Source organism: Lipophrys pholis, assembly GCF_963383615.2.
Source record: "Lipophrys pholis genome assembly, chromosome: 5".
Classification (NCBI taxonomy): Eukaryota; Metazoa; Chordata; class Actinopteri; order Blenniiformes; family Blenniidae; genus Lipophrys; species Lipophrys pholis.
In genome coordinates, this window is record NC_137628.1 from 5,449,379 (window position 1) to 5,469,666 (window position 20,288).

The following is a 20,288-nucleotide window of genomic DNA, read 5'->3' on the forward strand; positions in this document are numbered from 1 at the left end:
CTTTTTAGCGTTATATACAGCTTACCGAAGTGCTCTGTTCGTCGTCTCCATAGATAGAAGGAACTGACCGCTCAATCAGACGAAGTCTTTCGGCAAATCCTTCTTTATACTGGCGGAGGTTGCTGAAGCAGTCATTTTTGAAGTGATTCGCGCACACAAAAATGACCTTACCCACAGATGTGGGTACATTTCTGTGAAAAATAAAACTCAACCAGGCACTTGGAAAAGGTTCTGATGCTGGGAGACGGTGTAACGAAGCTTGTGGGTTACTACATCCAACAACCGAACATTTCGACTTATCCTCTCGTAACTTCGGTTGGACTACAAAATCGCAGCGAGAAACAAAAATGGCGGATTGCTCGAAATGTCGATGTCCTAATTTGGCAGTTCCGCTGAGAATACTGTGACGTCATTGTTCAAAAAACGTAATAGAGAATAGAAAAATCGAAACCGATCGCAAAATATGACCAAAACAGAATATAAAGATATCAACGGAGCACCTGAAGAGACTACTTTGAACTTTTCTGTACTTCTAAACACTCTAAATATACAACAAAATGCATTTAAGGGCTAAAAAAGTGGATTTAGCATGATATGTCCCCTTTAAGTTAAACATTTCAAATCAATTAAATTAACACCTTACGTTTCACAGGACTAATAAAAATACCTTGTTTAAAGTGAATCTCTGGAAACTAGAAGACTTGATCAGTTAGTGAAACTTTGACACTTCCAGTGATCCAGACGCAGTGGGGGGGGGGGGGGGGGGGGGTGTTAATTTACAATTAGACTTATTTTACTCAATTTAAACATGTATCCTTTCACGCACGCGCGACAGAAGAAACTCACAGCAGACTGGAAACTTTTTTTTTTCCCTGGTTGTTTTATTTGCAGTTGTTTACATTTTAGAAAAAGAATCCAAGGATTTTGCCTCCTGTGTGTTTCCGTCTGGCCTCTTCATGGTCCATGATGCCAGCTGAGGTGGTCAGCACAATGTACCTGTGGGGGAAAGTCAAACATCAGCAGATGCTTCTAAACACTTGAGACTTTATTAGAGTCTTTAATAAAGTTAAATGTCTAAGTTGTTGGTGTGTTTCCTGGTTTGGAAATGATTTTAAAGGGGATAATTATCAGTACTGCGTTGAGTGTTTCTATATGTGACTGACATCTTTAGCAGCTTGGGAGTTGAACAGAAATCCAGATAAAAGTTACCAAATCCCAGTTTTCTGACGAAGGACTAAAAACCACCAGATATTTGATGAACACGGAGTAAACAGGAAGTCTGCCGCTCCTAGTACCCGACAGCTCTGCAGGTACTAAACCATTTAATGTGAGAAGTCAGCAGCAGGTTGTTGGAGCTGACGGAGGATTTAGACGACGATGTGAACATCCACTGACTGTAACTGAAACATTGAGCCTGAGAGACGCGTCCAACCTGCCCGTCGTCTCCAGATTCAGCCTCTCGCCAAACTGGTTGATACATTAAGTCGTCGACTGTCCGGCTGCTCAAACATTTTATTTTCAACTTCAATCTAGTAAAGTGTGCAGAAATATTGGACAAGTGGCACTTAATTCATTTTCTTCTTCTGGAATCAGAAGCGAGTTAAATTAAAAATTAAATAAACATGAAAGTTGCTTGTTTATCCACTCAAGTCTGGAACTGTTTAGAGCCATAATACACGTTTACAAACAAAGAAGCAGAAGGTAAATTAACCAGGAAACATTCAGCTGATGAGTTTAGCCAACATGATGAGCGTTAAGGAATGACGAATTACAACCATTAGAGGTTAATCAGCGAAGGACCAACAGTTGGCAGATTGACACTGATGTTCACACTTATTTTTCACTGACAAAATGCAGGAATATGATGTCACATATCCAGTCGAGGATGTTCTGACTCCTCATGTCAGGCTGCAGTCGCCTCACAGCAGTAAAGAGCCGACGGTCCATTAACTGAACTGAGCGCTTTACCTCAGTGACGAGTTAACTAGTCTGTGTGATAAAACAAACAGTTTCTCATGACGTGCTTCAGGTCTTTCACACGTGACACGTTTTTGCTCTTTGTCTGTCCAAGCTTTTCATCGCTGCTGCCACATTGACCGGGAGTCGCCCGTCATTACCAATTCAACTGAATTTATTTATCCCCCCAATATCAGAATCAGCCCCAGAAAAGATCCACACCAGTCAGCCCCAATGAGAATTATTAATGAAACTACAATGGAAAAAAAAGTAGAATCTGGATTTCTTAAGTTTCTCTAACTTATGAACCGATGCAGGTTTCTGTAAATCGACCAGCTAAAAACACACGTGTGAATCAAACTTTGATTGCTTTCCAACATTTAAACTTTAATAATGCACCACAGCGAGTGCAACACGGTTCTGCGTTTCCACAGGTCACTTTTCATTTGTATGAAAATCCATTTGAAAATGATTCCCTGACCGACATACTCAGATTACATCTGGTTTCTACCGTCTCTTCACATCCTACAATGTTCCACTTTGTGACGGGAAACAAGGGTATTGGTAGTTTCATTATTCATTTCTATAAAACTACACTCGGTGCAGCAATCGGAACAAATGAAGTGACAATCATGAATAAACCAGACAATCTGAAGAAGGTAAAGTAGAACGACTGAAAACCAGTCAAACTTATTCAAACACATATGAACCAACTTAGCAGAGAAACTCTCTCTTAAACACAGCGCATAAACATTGAAGGTTATTAAGTACAAATTAACGGGATCACAATTGTTCACAAGTACAAAGTTCTTCTGGATCTGATCCTGTTAAAACCAATTATAGTAAATTTAAAGTTTAAAGAGCAACACAACTTTGGGCCAGTGAAGAAGCTCATTAAATAATAGAATTGTAAAGTACAGCAGAACACCCATATACAAACTGATCATTTCTGAAAATATTAAGCAACTTGACAACTTTCCATTTAATCTAACAAACCTTGTCAAGTTCTTTAAAATTAAGCTCCTGACAACTATTGACAATAAGCTACTTTTTAAACTTTCTACTTTTAAAACTTGACAGGATTGTTCAACAGAATAAACAGCCACAATTATAACTGTTTAAAGTGTTAATGTTTGTAAAGGCAGCAGAAAATCATCCATCCTCTCAATCAGAGCGCCAAATAGACGCATTTACCACAAAGTTATGAAGATTAAGCAGCTGAACTGATGAAACCGATGCAGTAATTTTATACTAAATCAGTTCCAATGTGCTCAAAATGAATTCTTTTATTATCAGGGATGTCAAAGACATTTTAGTTTGGGGGCCAGATTCATCTCAAGTAGACCGGACCAATAAACTAGAGCCATAACAACCTTTTAATTTTAACTTTAAAATTTTCAGTGTTGTGCCTGCTACTCTTCAGAAATATATATATATTGTTTAGACAATGTTTAATTTGAATAATTTGCTTGGTAGTTTGACCAGATTGAAGCGTCTCGCCAGTCGGTTTTGGCACTCAGGCCTTGCGTGTGACGCCCTCGTTTTATTAACCAATACTCCATTTTAGTTTTTGAACAACGTAACGGTCTGAGTATGTGAGCACGATTCTTACCCAAACTGTCTTGAGGGCAGCAGGTTGTTCTGCCATTTCTCCAGATCCTTGAGCTGAAGATCAAAACGTGGACTGATCACACCACACTGTGAAAAAGAAAACCACAAGGTTAGACCTCATTCGTACACGAACAAGACCACGAGCCAGGACAGACAATTATGTCCCATCACAGTGTAAGGTCATAGCAAACCACGGACTTCAGAATAATATGATGGAGAAGAGCTTCTGCAATCCAAAAAGTCTTTAGGTTGGAGGCTCAAACACGAAGAGAAAGAAACAGCAGCGATGGGGAAATTGGCTTTACCTTGTTCAGCCTTCCTGTGAGGTTGACGACGATTTTTCCAGCTCTGTGATCGTCGATGATCTCAAACTCACCAATGTAACCTGGGACAGAAAAACAAAAATGGAGAAATTGAGAGCAAATCGGGATATTACACCCACTGTATCATACCAACACACCCGTGTGCATCGGTAACAAGTAATTGGCAAACTCCTGTTTGACGCATTTCCAGCGTTAAGACAACATATGAAATGTCATTTCCGGGTTCCATCTACAAAACTTGCTTATACAAACAGAACAAAAGTTAAACTTGGTGCTCTCGTTGAAGACCACTCACCGTGCTTCATCATGACGGTTAGGAAGCGCACAATAACCTTGGAGCAGGGCCTGATGAGGACCTGTCGTTTCCCTCGCTTCTCAGCATTGTTGATGCTTTTCAGCGCATCCGCGAGAACGTTCATGCGCACCATGATGCCTGCAGGCAAACAAGGACAAGTTAAGATCCCACACTTCAAATAATGGAGCTTTCGCCATCAGTACTGTCATGTGTCTGTACTGCATTTAAAAGATCTGACAGACCAGAACTGGGCTACATTCAACACACAAAGCCACATTCATTACCATTGAAATCTGCTTCAGAAAGAGATCAGCCTATTTTAACTGAACAAATGAAGCAAGTAGCATCCAACACAATAACTGGATGACAGCTTAACCTCGTCAGGACTTCCCAATGAGGTTTAAACATATATGTAAGCAGTAACCAGGTGAACTTTGGTCAAACATGGTGGTTTTTAATGCTTTACATAGTGTAAAGTGCAGCATTGTACCAAAGCATGCTTCTTCTAAGGACCTCAGTTTAGCTGCTTAGCTTAGCAGCACTACACATCTGAGAATTTTCTACTACAATGAACCAAACTAAACAAGCCGCTCACAAACCACGAAACACCTGGACACATGCGGACATTTCAGACTTTTTAATTCGCTTAAATTTGCACGTTTCGTCTCCAAATTCAACAGCGAACAACGCGCTCAGAGCGGAGACTCTCGGGCCGGACACAGGCGTCGATATGTGACAACTCCCAACGACAAATGGGGCAACATCACAAGTCCAAACGTGACGATAACCACCAAAGATTGACCATATGTACCTGTACTCCACTACAGTAGCACAAAGTGTGTATTTTCCTAAGCGATGCTTTAGATATTTTACAGATTGACGTGAGGATGAAAAACGGCTTCTTACCGGTTCTGCAATATGGCGGAAAGAGGAAGTAGAAAAAGCCGCAAGGCACTATGGGAGGAAATCAAAGACTCTTTCAAATCAAGATGTTTCCCGCCCCCACACATATTAAAGAATAAAACCGCCATGCATTATGGGAGGGACTCAAAGGCTCATTGAAAATCAAGAGATTTACCACCCCATCCGTGTGTATAAAAGAATCGTTTCTGACGAACGCAGCGAGTTGCTTAAGTAACACGGACGACAACAGAAACAAACAAACAAACAAACAAAAAACAAACAAACAAACAGACAAAAATATTATACCCAAATGCTGAAATCTGTTTTCTTTTGGGGAAATGTGATAATCTTTAATCAATTTTAAGGTTTTCTTTTGATAATTGCCATTTTTATAACTCGCCACTCAGATACCGTGGGATTCCACGTAAATATTTTATTTTTATTTAATTTTATTAATTTTATTTCAGGCAAAAGCATTCCACAGTGGAGCACAAGGTAGACCAAGTCTTCACATGGTTCGTGACATGTCACATCAAAATATATTTAACATAAAGAAAGCAAGCTCCAATTGTTCATACAGGAAAAATAAAGAAAACATACCAGCAATGGTAATAAACAATATACCAGCAACGGTAATAAAAAATATGCCCACAATGGTAAGGAAACAAAAGAACATATACAGAGTATAGATATAAAATTAAGACCCACTCTCTCTATATGGTGACCAGACCTGATGTTTATATAACAGTTTAAATCTGTGAATGGTTTGACATTGCTTGATTTGTAGTTCCAATCTGTTCCAAAGTTTTACTCTGCATAGAGACACACAAAAACTTTTCTGAGTGGATTGAGCTATCGGTAACGTAAAATCTCAATATCCTCTTAAATTACTCTCTCGAATTGTAAACGTTAGTCGGAAATAATTTGTTGAATGCTTTATATAAAAATATTGACATATAGCTTACAAGATCCTTAAATTTGAACAGCTTTGACTGAATAAACAAGTTATAAGTGTGATCTTAAAAACCAACTATCTTATTTATATCTTTATTTCTTTGTCAATATTTTGATATTTCAGTGTGAAAACATGTAACAAAAAGAAAAATTATAATCTCATCTTATTTTTCTGCATTTATCATGAATGAATGAATGAATGGTTTCTTTCTGATCATTTTTCAAGACATAGAAAGCACAAAAACACTTCAAATTAAATGACCAAGTAAAAGGAATAGGTTGATTCAAGAATCGTAAAAATTTTATTGCATCCTCCAGGTCATCAATAATACATATGATTAGTTTAAAAATGTTGTGGGATTAAACAAAACCACATATCTCTCTTTTTGGAGCCAATTGATACTTTATTTCCTGTTTTAACATGTGCAACAGGTCAATTATTACAGTACCTAAATATCAATACAACATACAGTTACAGTAACAAATCATGACAACAAAGAAGACCTGCAATATACTGAATTAGGCTAACATATGTTACTGGAGATATATTACTAGAAAAAACAACTTCACTCTATTACTGTGCATTAAAAATACCAAACGTGTGTGAGCGAGACCAATTTCTTCAAAGATTGTTCTTTACAAATGAGGACTATTTTTCTACGCAACACAATCAATCCCACATTTGTCTTGCATGCATAAAAAGCATTGAGATTTTTTTTTGTATTCCGTGTGTAAGTTAAGTTAATAATATTTGGATATATTTGTGCAAAACCTTTTGCTGAACTTATTTTCTAATATTCAAAATATGGTACATCATCCTCAAGGCCTATGGTTCCTTAGCTTTAAAGTCTTTATGAAATCTTCATGCACTTATTGATAAAGTTTACTCAAAAAACATAACTGCTCAAACCCTGTGGTCTTCAAATGTATCGTTTTCTTATTCGATGTGTGTTCGTCTGGTGTTATATGTTCCTGACAGTGATGAGGATGAATGTGTCTTATACATCCTGCAAGTTCTTCTGCAGTACCTCAGACCTAAATCTGTTTCTTCTGGTGTCCAGGAGAGGGAGCAGTGGAGCCAGACTCAAACCCAGAGGCAGTGACATACCCACCAGCCAAGTCACAGATTTACCAGACATGTGGAGCAATATTGGAATGAGCAGCACGAGACACAGTAACGCACAGATTGAAAAAGTATTTCTATGGTTACAATATATTTCAAACACATTTCCTCTCATCTATCAAACCTTTGCCCAGCTCAAACTCTCTCCAGCTTTGCTTTTAGCCACCGTTGCTGACCATGCTGGCCAGAGAATCGCCGTCTCCCTGGGGGTCCAGGCCCAGCCTCTGGAGGTCAAGGCCCATGGCGGCCAGCATCTGGAGCAGAGTAAGCTCCTGCTGGGTGGCCTGGTCCACCAGCGCAGGGCAGGTGGGGTTGCACTGGGGCCACTGGCAGGTGTCCGCCAGGTGGAAAGGACAGCCTTTTGCGGGGGTCCTGTTGTTGCGTGTTGCCTCCAGATTCCTGTCCCAGCAGTGCAGGGCCCGCGGCAGAGAGGTGCCTTTCACCTGGAACCTTATCCAGTTACTAGAAGAACAATATTGTAAAGAAGTTAACAATTAAGAATAAAGGAAAAGGAAAGGTTTTTAAAGAAAAACAAAATCAAGGAGAAAATAACTGTGGAGGTAAAAATGACAGGGTTATTAAAAGTGGACCAGGACATCGTGACATCACCACAATAGTTGAAATTAATAATTAATTCAAACTTATTTCTAGGCTTTTCTGATGTTTTTACATTTTAAGATGTTATTGTTAACAGCTGTTAGGAGCCATAGGAAATAGGATGAAAATAGTCTGTGACGGTTGTGATTATTACACTTTGATGTGGGTGTGAAACGTAAGGCCTGTGGGCCAAAACCGGTCTGCCAGACATCCAACCTGACCCGCTGGTGGACAATGCAATGTAAATAGAAATTATGAAGACGCTGACTGTAATTCTTCCATTATAGTAATTGCTATTTCTAATATTTTTACTCAATGAAGCAGCCCATGATGCTTCCTCCGCCGTGCTTCACAGTGGGGACGATGTTCTTGAGCTGGTTTGCTGTGTTTTTGCACCACACAGGGTGTTGCGCGTTGTTCTTTACTTTGCAATGCAAAGCCAGAGAACACTGAGTACACTTGTGAGGTCAAAGGTTAAAACAACCATCATGTTCGTCAGTCATAAAAATGATCTGACAAACACTTTTACAACTACTGCAGTATAATGTTGATACCTGCAAGTATTTGTTTATCATTAAAACATAACTAAGCCATTTAGTTTGCCTATGTATTAAAAATGGGCTTCGCAGAGCAAAGATGTTCTTCATCGCTGAGGTGCAGCAGCAGAATGTTCAAGAGTTACCGAGAGAGCAGAGAAAGTGCAATATGAACAAGCTAACAGAAACAGCAACATGAGCTCAGTAGATGGAAACAACTACAGGAGAAAATGAGACGGTATCAACGCCACAACAGTCAAACATCTGATCCTACCTTCTGGTAATTGCTGTGTGTGAGAGGCAGGAAGGAGCAAACACAGCCCTGAAACACACAATGTCGTAGTCTCTACTTTATTTTGTGGAAATAATGAGGAATCCCATTACGCTGCTCCTGTACTTAAGATTCTGCGGACTTACGTGACGTCTCTCAGGGAGTTTTTAACCTCCACGCCCAGGTTCTGTATGTACTGCCACTGCTCCTCAGAAAGGCTCTGTCCTCCCATGTAGATGTTTTCCACCCTCAGCTGCTCCTCATCAAACAGCCACTGGACAATAAACAAGGGTGCTGCAGGAAGAGCAACCAGTTAAAGAAGCTCTAATCACAATAATCTATTCGTGGGATCAATCAAGGGAACAAAGTTTTTTAAAAGCAGCAAAAACTCTTCATGAAATTGTTGTTATTTGAAAGGGACAAAAATAGAGCTAAAAGAAGTGTGGCATATTGGATTTACGTTCATCAGGTGCCCTGAAACGCAAGTTCAAATCAATATAGATGTTGCTCTGTGTCTGGTGGGTGTGTAAACTGTGCGTTAATACATTTAGCAGGGTGATAATATGTCAGTTTGCCTCAAGTGACACAAAAATCACTTTGTAGAGGAATTAGAGGAAGACTGTGACTTTACATACACTCCACTGTGATATAAATGGCAATCTTGACTCATGAATGACGTAATCTTGAATAATGGGGGTCCGAATTGTGACTGATTGACAAAGACGTGACGTCCACGACAAAAATATGTCAGATCTTTTGTTGCTAATTCCATTTTCCTAGTTTAATGTTACAATTACAAATGGTTTACATTCAACATTTTGTTGATATTTGATCAACAGGCATTTTGTCTTGTTTCAATATTGTAAAGAGTGGAATCAGGGGCTGCATGTGGCCTGCGGGCCACCAGTTGTCTATTTTTGCACTGACCAGGGTATCCTCCATCAATCTTATGTAACTTTAGTTAACCTAATTTCTGTCATCAGACTGACTATAAAGTGCTGATCTAGTGTGTGCAGCATCATAGACACTTCCAAAATAACTGGTTACCTTTTGGTTATAGTAACTGCAAAGTAGCATTAAAGAAGTAACCAGTAAGTGTGGAACAGGCAGAACTCACAGGTTAAGGTAGAGTAGAGTTTGTGACCAAAGAAGCACTGCCATTCCTCGCCCTTCTTATAGAGCTGTCGGCATCCATCAGGCACGACCCCATTCCACAACCTGAGGGAAGATTACAAACAAACAATAATGTGAGAACAATATAAAAATATAGACGACAACATTTTGAGTGAAAAGACATCATTTTTTGCTATTTGATTTCAGAAATGTTTATGGTTTACACAGCAACATTATGAAAACAATGTCCACTTGCATGGAAAAAGTAAGAAATGCTGAAAACAATGTCGTTTTCACGGTGGGCCATTAGTGGGTGCACACGTGTGCAGAAAACAATACACTATAAACATAAACAGTGGGAGTACATTTGTATGGACAGAAGATTAAGTTGGATTGTTATTACCCAATGGTCAACTTTAAAACTACCAAGTTCCAGGAGAATATGGACTGGGAGTCATGACACCATGTTTGTTATTTTCCATGTACTTGTGCATGTGCAGAAGAACTATTTACTACGGCCGTGGGGCGCATGCACAGTAGCAGCGTTTCTACCACCTACACAGAGCCTGAACAAAAGCATTTTAAGAAAGTTGTGTTTTCCATTGTTTACACAAGACGGAGTTGAAGTTACATTTTCCATTGCTCCGAGCACCATTGTCACGTAAACAGACACCAAAAACATAATGAAAGTTGTTGTTTTTTTCACTTGAAAATGTTCTTCTTCTTCTTTTGGGTTTAATGACAGTTTGCATCCATAAAGCTGCTTTAGTAATTTCTTCATTGTTTCACACCACTCTCTTTGTCCCTGATGATTGTTTCCTTCTCTCTTTTATAAGCAGGTTTTTTGTCCCTGATGACTGGCTCCCTTCTTCTTCTTCGTCTTCACTTGGGTTCGAAGTTGCACTAACGCCACCTGCTGCTTCCAGCTAGTCCATACCGTTCCTTGTAAACGGGGCCTAAAGTGATTCTACATACAAGCTACAAGTACTGCTGGGAGAACAGTTACCCTTACCTGAGGCCTATCTTTATGGCGTCCTCAGGTGAGCAGGAAACCGTCTCGGGACAGTTCGGCGATCTCGGCTGTTTGCTCTCCAGAAACCATCCGGAATCCACCAGGCCTCGGACCTGAGCCTCGGAGCCGAGCTGCCCCAGCTGAGCGGCCACCCGCTCGATGTTCAGCAGGACGCCTGTCGCTCCCGCACTGCAGGGAGACCCTCAAAACAATCAGTGAATAGTTCGGCTTCCAGGCCTGGAGTTTTATTCTGGGTATCAAAACCCCGGCTCGTGCCAGCTTATGGCAGTGAGTGAGGAAAATACTTAGCCGCTTCACATTCACAGAGCGGGGCCTGTTTTTGGAACCGCTCCCAACAACTATGTTGCTAACCTGGGAGGAATGTTCACCATCACAGGGCAAGGCCCTTTAATCAACGTTATGTCACTGATCACAGTAAACATCTTTATTGTTGACAAGAGGATGCACCCGAAATAGAGCTTCTCTTGTTTAATGTTAGGCTTGGAGATGGTCCAGATGGTCCACAGGATTGATGCTCCTGTCCAAAACGTGAAGTCACTGTTATGGTGTGAGAGAGTAAAACCCACCTTGTGCCAGACAGCATGATGACCTTAGCCTGCTTGATTCCTCTGGGAATGAGATCTTTAATGACCTCTCTGATGATCAGGGACCCCATGAAGGTATATTCAGCTGATAAAAACGACAGAAATGATCAAAACTTAAATGTCAGTGACAGACTCTCAGAAGAAATATTAGACTAGAGGATGTGATACATACATAAAAAAAAAAAAAAGAAAACCAACCTACTTGCATTTGTATTTCTTTCCCTTTCTTTCTCTTTGCCTTGTCGTGGCCTTGGAGGCGGGGTCGGTGCAGGACCGGTGCCACTCCACACATCGCTGGAACAATATGGGATGAATCTGCAGAAAAGGTGAAAAAGACTTCAAGTCGGTTTAATTTCTCCTTCAAAATGATCAACCAAGGCTACATCTGTTTTGTTTTTTCTGTAACATAGCTCTCAGATCTCTTGACTTTTCATATCGAGTATTGTGCTGAAGCCTGAAGTAGCTTCGTGTGACAGAAGTTCTCTAAATGATATTTTAAACCTCTTGGTTTGCTCAATGTCTTAACGTGCGTCTGCTGCTCACACTTTCCTTGTCACAACATTGCAACACTTTGTATGTATATGCTCAACTCTTTAGATTCAGTTGAATGAAGTGAAGTAGAAGAGTCATTTCCATTTGTATTAATCTTTTCAGGGGTAAGCCCAGGACTTCGAACTTTTTGCGGATAATACACGACAGGTTCAGTAGCCTCTATGCCAGGAGTGTCAAACATGAGGCCCATGGGCCAAAACAGGCCAGCAAGAGGCTCCAAACCAGCCAAGCCACCAAGCAAATTGTACTGTAAACATTTCAAACAAATTTCTTAAGAGGAGAGACGTAACGCAACACTGAAAGCCGAGTTGCGATGTATGTGACGCAGCCATAAGAACAATCGATTAGCATGAGCCTCCAAGCCATACGGTCAGGGTGAGATTGTAAAAACATGCATAACGCAGCAGCGATAGGAGAAGCTGTTAGGACATTTCACTGTATTTTGCACCAGAAAGATTCACTAAAATTGGCTTTTTGTTGTAATTTTCACGAATAATTGTTTGGTTTTGTGAAAATATAGACATTTTTATCACGTATATGCCACAACAAAGAAAACCTTTAAATTCTAAGGTTATTTGTGGAACTATGTTACCGGTCCGGCCTGCTCAAGATGAAAAAGGCCTGTTTATGGCTCCTGAACTAAAATGTGTTTGACACCACTGCTCTATTCACTCAATGATGGATGCACTTACACAATGTTGGTATTATGCCAATGTGGGTTTTCCTCTGCCTGGGAAGACAATATTCCACTTCCTGCACATCAAACAATCACCGATTAGACATATGTATGCTTTCCCTCTAACGAAAATACCACATTATGGACACGTGTATGACAGGCTTTCTCAAACATAGCCGGCTGAGTTACCTCTTTTAGTTTGGGGCCACCCCGATGAGCTCATTAGTCGGGGGATATTTTGGTACCTGGAATCGCAGGTCTCTTTGCTGTAGCAGCACCAGCCACCTAAAAATAATAGAGCCTAATATTAGATACTCACATCAGAGAGGGACACCCTTGTTAGCTCATCACGGAGGCCTGTGAGGAATGGAGAGGAGAAATGCATGCACCTGGTTCACTAACAAGTCCAGATCTTCAGCCAACCTTGGAGAAAGGAGTTAAATACTACTTTAATTTACAAAGTGTCAACGGCTGATTATTTTGTTGGAATATTTATGTCAATCCTGACAAGTCAGACAGGTAACATGTAAGATGTGTTTGTAAAAACACGTGTTCAACGCCGGGCTCAAGCTAGGAGGCAAGCCACATAAATTATTTGTGTTGTAGGTCTATCGAAGAGGCAGGCAGCGTCCAAAAAAGGGAAAAAATGTAAGATGACAGGACAAGTTGACATCCCCATCAAAATTCCACCGGGGCCGTCACGCCAAAACAATCTGACCTTTGGGGACCAAATTAAGCAGTTTGGTTTTTAAATACTCACCTTCCAGAAATAACAGCCACCGGCGGCTCCCTCTGAACTCCTTTAGGTAAAACCTGTCAAACCGCAAATAAACAGCAAGGAAATGATGGTGAGGATAAAGCAGCTGTGCGCGCACGCCAACAGATGTTCAGTGAAGTCAATACAACCATTGTGGAGAGCAGCAAGACGAAAGAAAGAAGTGTGAAAAATCTTACCCAGCTGCTGTTCCATCATTACACCTAACTTGGCTGTTCTTGAGGAAGTGTAGCCTCATCTCATCAGTTGCTTGTCCAGATGATTGAGGTCCCGCAGCGTCCTGTCCTGAAGCTGCAGCAGAGCCTCCAGCTCCTCTTGTGCCTCCTGAGCCACCAGCTCCTCCAGCGCCTCTTGCGTTTCCGGACCCGCCACTTCCCCCAGCAGCTCTTGAGCTTCCAGTACCTCCAGTGCCAGCTCTGGTGCTTCCAGTACTTCCAGGAGTAACATCTCCTGCAGGGGCAGACTGACCAGTGCCCGCCCCTTGGTTTCCACCAGACTTCTTCATGGATTTTCCACTTGTTTTAGCATTACGGTTGTTCTGGCACCAGATCCCCCCAAGCAGTAGTAGCAAGACGATGTGGCTGAGTATTTTCATATCTGAAGCTATGGAGGACAAAAAGAGACATGCAAAGTAAAAGGCTGATTCGGCATTGGTGCACGCAAGATCAGATTCTTCTTCATCTTCAGGTGAACAAATTTACCTTTCAAGAAGAATTAACTTCTGTGTCGGGTTTAGTCGACAGGCGGTGCAGCTGTGGAGAGAGCGAGAGGCTGTGATCTCAGCAGCCAGGTGTGTGGTGAGGATGCCAGTCAAGAGTGGTGATGAAGCCTTGACCAGGTTTTGATGAAGACTGCAAATCAGCGAGGGGCTTTATAGTGCCACCATATGGATCAGATTTCTTCCCGTTTTCTCTCGGAGACAAACTGCTGACGACACGCCACGAGGGGAGGTACCGGAGGGCCCGCGGCGAGGAGAAAAGATAACACGCATCTCTTCTGCATATTTGAAGTCTTTGCACACACCCACCACCGAACACTTTCCCAGCTGACCCCCATCCCCGGTCTCCTCCCTCCCTCCCACCAGCCACCTCTGATTGCCAGTTTTTCTGACTTAAACGTCTACATGGTCAGCATAACTGCATAGCCGCTTTGTGTGGTATGTGACCCGGAGGTCAATGGAGCACACACCTCAAACACTTTCTGACACGGGAATGAGTAGTACCGTAAGGTTCCCGCGTGCTCAACCATTTCGTGGACGCTCTCAGATCACAGCTGGTGGACACGCTTGGTTGGTTGTAGCACCATGCATGTTGTGTGCTTTCCTCAAATTTCCTAAACAAGTTTAAATGAAAATCTATTTGAACGATCATTTGGCCATAAACATACCTATTATTAGGTATAATCCACTAAAGGTTTCCCACTAAACTGTATTCTTTCAATATTACACACCCGACAGAAACTAAAATCCCAACATTTGAATAATAGAATACTTGGAATGAGTTACACAAAAATGCACTAACAAAGTGGTTGCAAACAAGTCTGTGCTTTTAGGTTGGAATACAGTAATATTAATGAGATATGATGAATAAACTAGTATTAAAATTAAGTCAATTGAATATTGCAGCACTCCAATGAATGTAACTGTTACCGATCATGAGCAACTATGAAGCCAATCTATAATTTGATTCTTTTAGATGTTGGTAACATCTTTTAGATGTCTGATCATCAACACATTTTGCAGATGATACGCTTTAATTCGGTGTCACAATTTTTCTCTCCAACGAGCATCAGAGAAATTGGAGATTTTTCTATAACTCAAGCTGATGCAATAAACACAGCATATTCATTATGAAGATTTAATAGATGTGCTGCTATCTTCAATCTCTTAGATCTCCAATCTCCTCCTCAGCTGAAGATTAAAAAAACATGTTGAGATTCAAATCACAGTTAATTCCAGTAAAGTCAAAGGGATTAGAAACAGTCAAGTTGAAGCATCTTTGCTCTGAAATAAGAACGATTTTGTGCAGTGTAGGGAAGGTGTCTTTACCCACAGCGGCGTCCCTCTGCAGACTCCCGGATGGCAGGTTGGGTTTGTTTGCCTTTGGTGCTGAAAGTGACGGAGTATTTGAACCTGATCTGTGACTGTCCCCCCTGGGATGGCTGCAGGGTGACGTACCACCGATCACCGAAGGATCACAAGCCTCAGAGCACTAAAATTCTCATCAATGAAATGCACACCATCCCAAAGTGTCAATCACTGCAAATAATGATCGCTCCGAAGGCCAGAGGCCACAGCAGGGTTCACGGACCTGCCAGAGCCGAATCCACTGCAGGGTGGAGGCAGATCGCACAGAAAGTTCAGCTCAGGAGGGAAATCCATGCAATATGACAAAGCCAAGGTCATTTATCTGAGCAGATTACCAGCAAAACGACTGAAAATATACTCAGAACAAAGGTTTAAAAACATAAGAATGAATAATTAGTTTAAAGATAGATTGGATTACGATTTGTTGCGAGCATGCAGAGGATTTTCTATCTCGTTTGACAAAATACAGCCACAACCTTAAAATGTCTCTAATAATCACCAAAACACCCCAAAATAAAACAAAAAAACTCTTAAACAAGGCAGACAGATTTTTTTAATGTGTCTCTTGTTACTTTGGCAGGAAAAATGGTATTTTGTCTCCATTTGAAACATCTTGTGATATTTCATCTACTTTCAACCGTGGCCAGAAAGAAAACAAAGCCACTGAAAAATATGTCTAAGATCGTATGCACCTCTGCACAATAAAATAGTAGCCTAAGGCCTATACCGAATTTGATCTACCGAGCTGAACAATTCTTCATTCCTTCAGTCGTCTTGAAGCGTGCACACCACCATCTGTCTTCCCAGAAATCAATGCAACAATCTGTTTAACAGATACCTCAAATAGCTGAAAATGAAAGAAGTTGCTGTAAATCTATCAGTGTTTCGCCAGAATGTCACGAACGGAGAAATGGCATTGCTGCTATTTTATTTTTCTTTGATATTGAGTTGGACAGGATAATGTGTTTTTGCAGGGCAACCTTTCAGATCAATCGATTAAAGTAAATTTGTTTTGGAGACCTGCAGTGATTCAGCTCCAGGGACATTGTCCCTTCCAGCTTCTACACTAGACTAAACGCACCCATTTGAAAGTGAGGCCTGCCACACTCCCACAGTTTATTACATGTGTGTCTTTACCTTTGGCAAATAAACATTTAGCTTGGCCCATGAGGGGCTCATGAGATATGTTGAACTTCACCCTGACCGGGGCAAAAGCTTGACCCTGTGTGCAGCACAGGAGGCATTCTTTCTCCCCTTGTGTTGTTATTTTTCACAGCCAGCCTCCAAGGTCAGGACACCTAAAGCCTGGGTGGTCCGGGCACTTTATGTCTGCTGAGCATGTGTGTCATCGCCAACCTGAAGAGCTGAGAGCGAGCTGGAATATTTGTCGGCTGATAGCTTCAAAGAACAACGAGCCGGGGAGAACATGCGTATGCTTAATTCTTACGTCCACAGAAAGGTAAAAAGTCTAGAATCCCAACAAACCAATTCAGTCCAGATAAAGCAACCGACTCCAATAATAAAAACATCTACCTCCCGGCAAGATTGGGAGAAATGATTTGATCAAATAGTGATCCATAACACAATCACACCTCGCATCTCCTGCTGCCATGTCGCGTGTAATTTGACAATTTGTTAGAGCATCACTTTGAATCTGTGTTGTCAGCAGCAGTGGAGGGCATAGCTGTGGAAAGAGGGTCATGATTAATGGAAGGTAAGAGCGGCATCCGTACGAGCCACATGAACAAGCCTCGGGTAAGAAATGTGAGACCCGGCCAGAGTAAGAGTGCCAGAGCTCGCCATTTAATCAGTGAGGACGACAGACGGGGTCTTAACGGGATCGGTGTGAAGTGCTGGGCCACAGCAGGAGGCGAGCAGGTGGAGCAGGCAAAACTATCCCTAAAACCAGGTGTCAAGAGGCCTTGCGTGGTAACCTTCTGCACACTGCCAATGCATCACGGTGATGGATGGAGGAGGGGTCGATGGCAGGGATACAAGGTGTTAGATTTAGGAGGGGCAGGGGGGAGTGTAATGTAACTTACAGAAGCTTGTAGACGCCAAATGAACAATTGTGCTCCACTCATCCTGTGAAACTATCCACAACTCTCTTGTTTCACCACTTTTTTATCTAGAAAAACACGCACAATGTTGAGTCTGAATCCTGCACAGTAGAGAATGCAAAGGACAAACTGTAGGATGATCTGATACACTTTGTTGTCCGCTTGATGACATTTACTCTGGTTATCTACAGCTGCACTAGTATCACATGTACACAATGGAACAAAGAGCCCAATTAATGGGCAAGGACAAAAACAAACATTAAAATAAAAAGCACATCAGAGGACCAAATAAACACTTTCATTTCCTTTGGTTTTCCAACAAACTACAGTATATTCTGAAGAACCAGTTTTCTCTTTGATAATCAAATAATCACACCACGATCAGTTCTTAACGTCTCATCAGAGTGTCAACATCACTGATTCCATACGGGATCGGCAGGAATCAGGGCACAACCTTTACTGGTGTCCCACGGCCAAAGCAGTGCGGCTGGCTTTGACAGGGAGGCGAACATACTGTGCCAGAGACTACAGCCTTAAGCATCTTTGGGGCTCATGACACAGTGGAGCAGCAACGTGGCCTTGGGAGTCATGCTGGATGAACCACCGGGCCTGTCAGTGCGTTGATGGATACCAGTGGAGGGGTCACGCCACGCTCGCCTCCAGTACTCAACAACAGGTTCGTCACATAAGTCCCAACACCTGATGCTCCAGCGATCACACTGCCTGAGACAATCTGATTGATATGACCAGATACACACTGCCTTCACCTTGATAGATAGATAGATAGATAGATAGATAGATAGATAGATAGATAGATAGATAGATAGATAGATAGATAGATAGATAGATAGATAGATAGATAGATAGATAGATAGATAGATAGATAGATAGATAGATAGATAGATAGATAGATAGATAGATTAGCAGTATTACAGAGAAGTTTGGAGGTCAATGTTTTGAAAACAATGTCCGTTTACACGGCAACAGCAGAAACACTGAAAACATTGTAGTTCTCATGTAGAGCCACTAGTGGGCACTGTTGGTTGTTTTCTGTTTGTTTTTGTAAAGAAGCCACACACAAGCGGCCAGAGAACCACATTCTATCAACATTAACAATGGCGAGTACACAGACCTTCACATGGACAGAAGATAAAGTTGGATTACTATTCCGGGAGACCCTCATCTATAAAACTACCAAGTCCCAGGAGAAAATGGACTGGGAGTCATGACACTCTGGAGTCAAATATTGTTGGGAACAATATCCATCTACTGAGCATGTGCAGTAGAATTTTTTTTGCCATCTACACGGAACCTGAGCATTTCCAGAAAGTTGCGTTTCCGCCTCTTTACATTGAACTGGAGTGTGTTTTTTTTTCTTTCCAAAAAGTTGTGTTTTCAGTTGTTCCAAGCACCATTGTCGCGTAAAACCGACACCCCAAAACACAATGAAAGTTTTGCGTTTTCATTTGAAAACGTCATGTATCCTGGTTTTAATATTTTAGATAGCAAGATGACGAGATACCTCCATAGGTAGATTGAGGGATAAATACCTTCATGTCTCAATACAGCACAAAGCTCAACTGACAGATTGATAGTTGGATGATCAATTGATTAATAGATAGACGGACGAACTGACACATAACAGGTAGGTCTGTATAGGTAACTGTATAGCAAGATAAATAGAATGAGGTGGATTAATAGATGAGAGGTTAAGTGTAAGATTGCTTGAGAGAGAGATAGCTAAACAAGATAGATTGTTAATACTCTCGTCAGTTATTTTCTCACTGTGTATGTGAAGAAAACAGACAGTTTTTCTTTATAAAATTGTAAATGTATCTATTTTAAACAGATTAACCTTCCTAGAAGACTGACCTTGGTGTGTGTGTGTGTGGGTTGTTTTTTTTTCCTCCCGTGTGTGTGTTCAGTGGATGGCACTGCATGGCAAGCCATAAATCAGAAATTCCTGCTGAAGTGATGTCAGCTCTTTGCATCTTGTGTTGTCGCTTCACACTATGAAGACATGTGGACACGTGGGCACTCTTTCAGGCCACAAACCCTTCAGTCACCCACGAGATTTATCTGAGGTTTAGATAGTCAGGTGCATGAATACATGCACATATGCACGTTGTACACAATGTGTGTTTGTCAGCATAAACACACATTTACTCATGACTCATTAGCATTATTCTCAATGAGTAAAAGATCTAAATTAATATCAACCGGGATTCATATCACTCGTGCAGAGTTGTCATCAAAAACATACTGTGACATCACACCGCAGATATGTATATGCACACGCATACCACAGAACAGTAAAAATGTTTACGGTGAACTATTTATAGAGCGTGGCTGCTTTTCAGTCCCCGTGGCTGTATGTAAATATTTGACCTGGATAACTAGAAGTGTATGAAACGCTTAACCGAGTCACTTTGATTTGACGGCCTCTCACTTCTGGGAATCCCTTGTTAAGCGGTCAGGGCCGCACAATCTCCAATAAGTACGCATGTGATTCATACGTAAAATTTATGGTGACATGACAGTTAGCATCTGTGTTAGTTTTATCACGCCTGACAGTACTGATCTCCTCCGATAAAACATTTAGTGTCATGTTCACACATTCGGGTAAAATTCTTCTTTAGTCTTATAATGCCCGAATAAAAATGTCTCTGTTAAAAGTTAATGTGCTTAAAACTGAGACACGAGCTGAGGTATCAGCATGAAAGTCGCTAAAAGCCATGCAGTCAGGGTGAGTTTGTAAAAACATGCATAATGCAACAGCTATACGAGAAGTTTGTTGGACATTTCACTGTATTGTGCACCAGAAGGTTCATTAAAATTGG

At 41.3% G+C, this 20,288-nt stretch overlaps 2 protein-coding genes across 2 annotated transcripts; both read right to left on the reverse strand.

Annotated features, from left to right (window-relative positions):
• Window positions 1-860: 860 nt before the first annotated feature.
• rps15a (ribosomal protein S15a) lies at window positions 861-5,111 on the reverse strand. Its single transcript, XM_080463060.1, has 5 exons — window positions 5,092-5,111; window positions 4,186-4,323; window positions 3,873-3,952; window positions 3,569-3,654; window positions 861-996 (listed from the first exon to the last, which is right to left on the reverse strand). Exons 2-5 carry the CDS (start codon window positions 4,316-4,318, stop codon window positions 903-905), a joined length of 393 nt encoding a protein of 130 aa, XP_080319186.1. The 5' UTR covers window positions 4,319-4,323; window positions 5,092-5,111; the 3' UTR covers window positions 861-902.
• A 1,212-nt stretch (window positions 5,112-6,323) lies between these two features.
• notum2 (notum pectinacetylesterase 2) lies at window positions 6,324-14,148 on the reverse strand. Its single transcript, XM_080463131.1, has 12 exons — window positions 14,004-14,148; window positions 13,482-13,905; window positions 13,288-13,340; window positions 12,717-12,812; window positions 12,544-12,604; window positions 11,502-11,614; window positions 11,282-11,384; window positions 10,695-10,883; window positions 9,687-9,787; window positions 8,716-8,863; window positions 8,573-8,620; window positions 6,324-7,627 (listed from the first exon to the last, which is right to left on the reverse strand). Exons 2-12 carry the CDS (start codon window positions 13,895-13,897, stop codon window positions 7,324-7,326), a joined length of 1,632 nt encoding a protein of 543 aa, XP_080319257.1. The 5' UTR covers window positions 13,898-13,905; window positions 14,004-14,148; the 3' UTR covers window positions 6,324-7,323.
• Window positions 14,149-20,288: the final 6,140 nt, after the last annotated feature.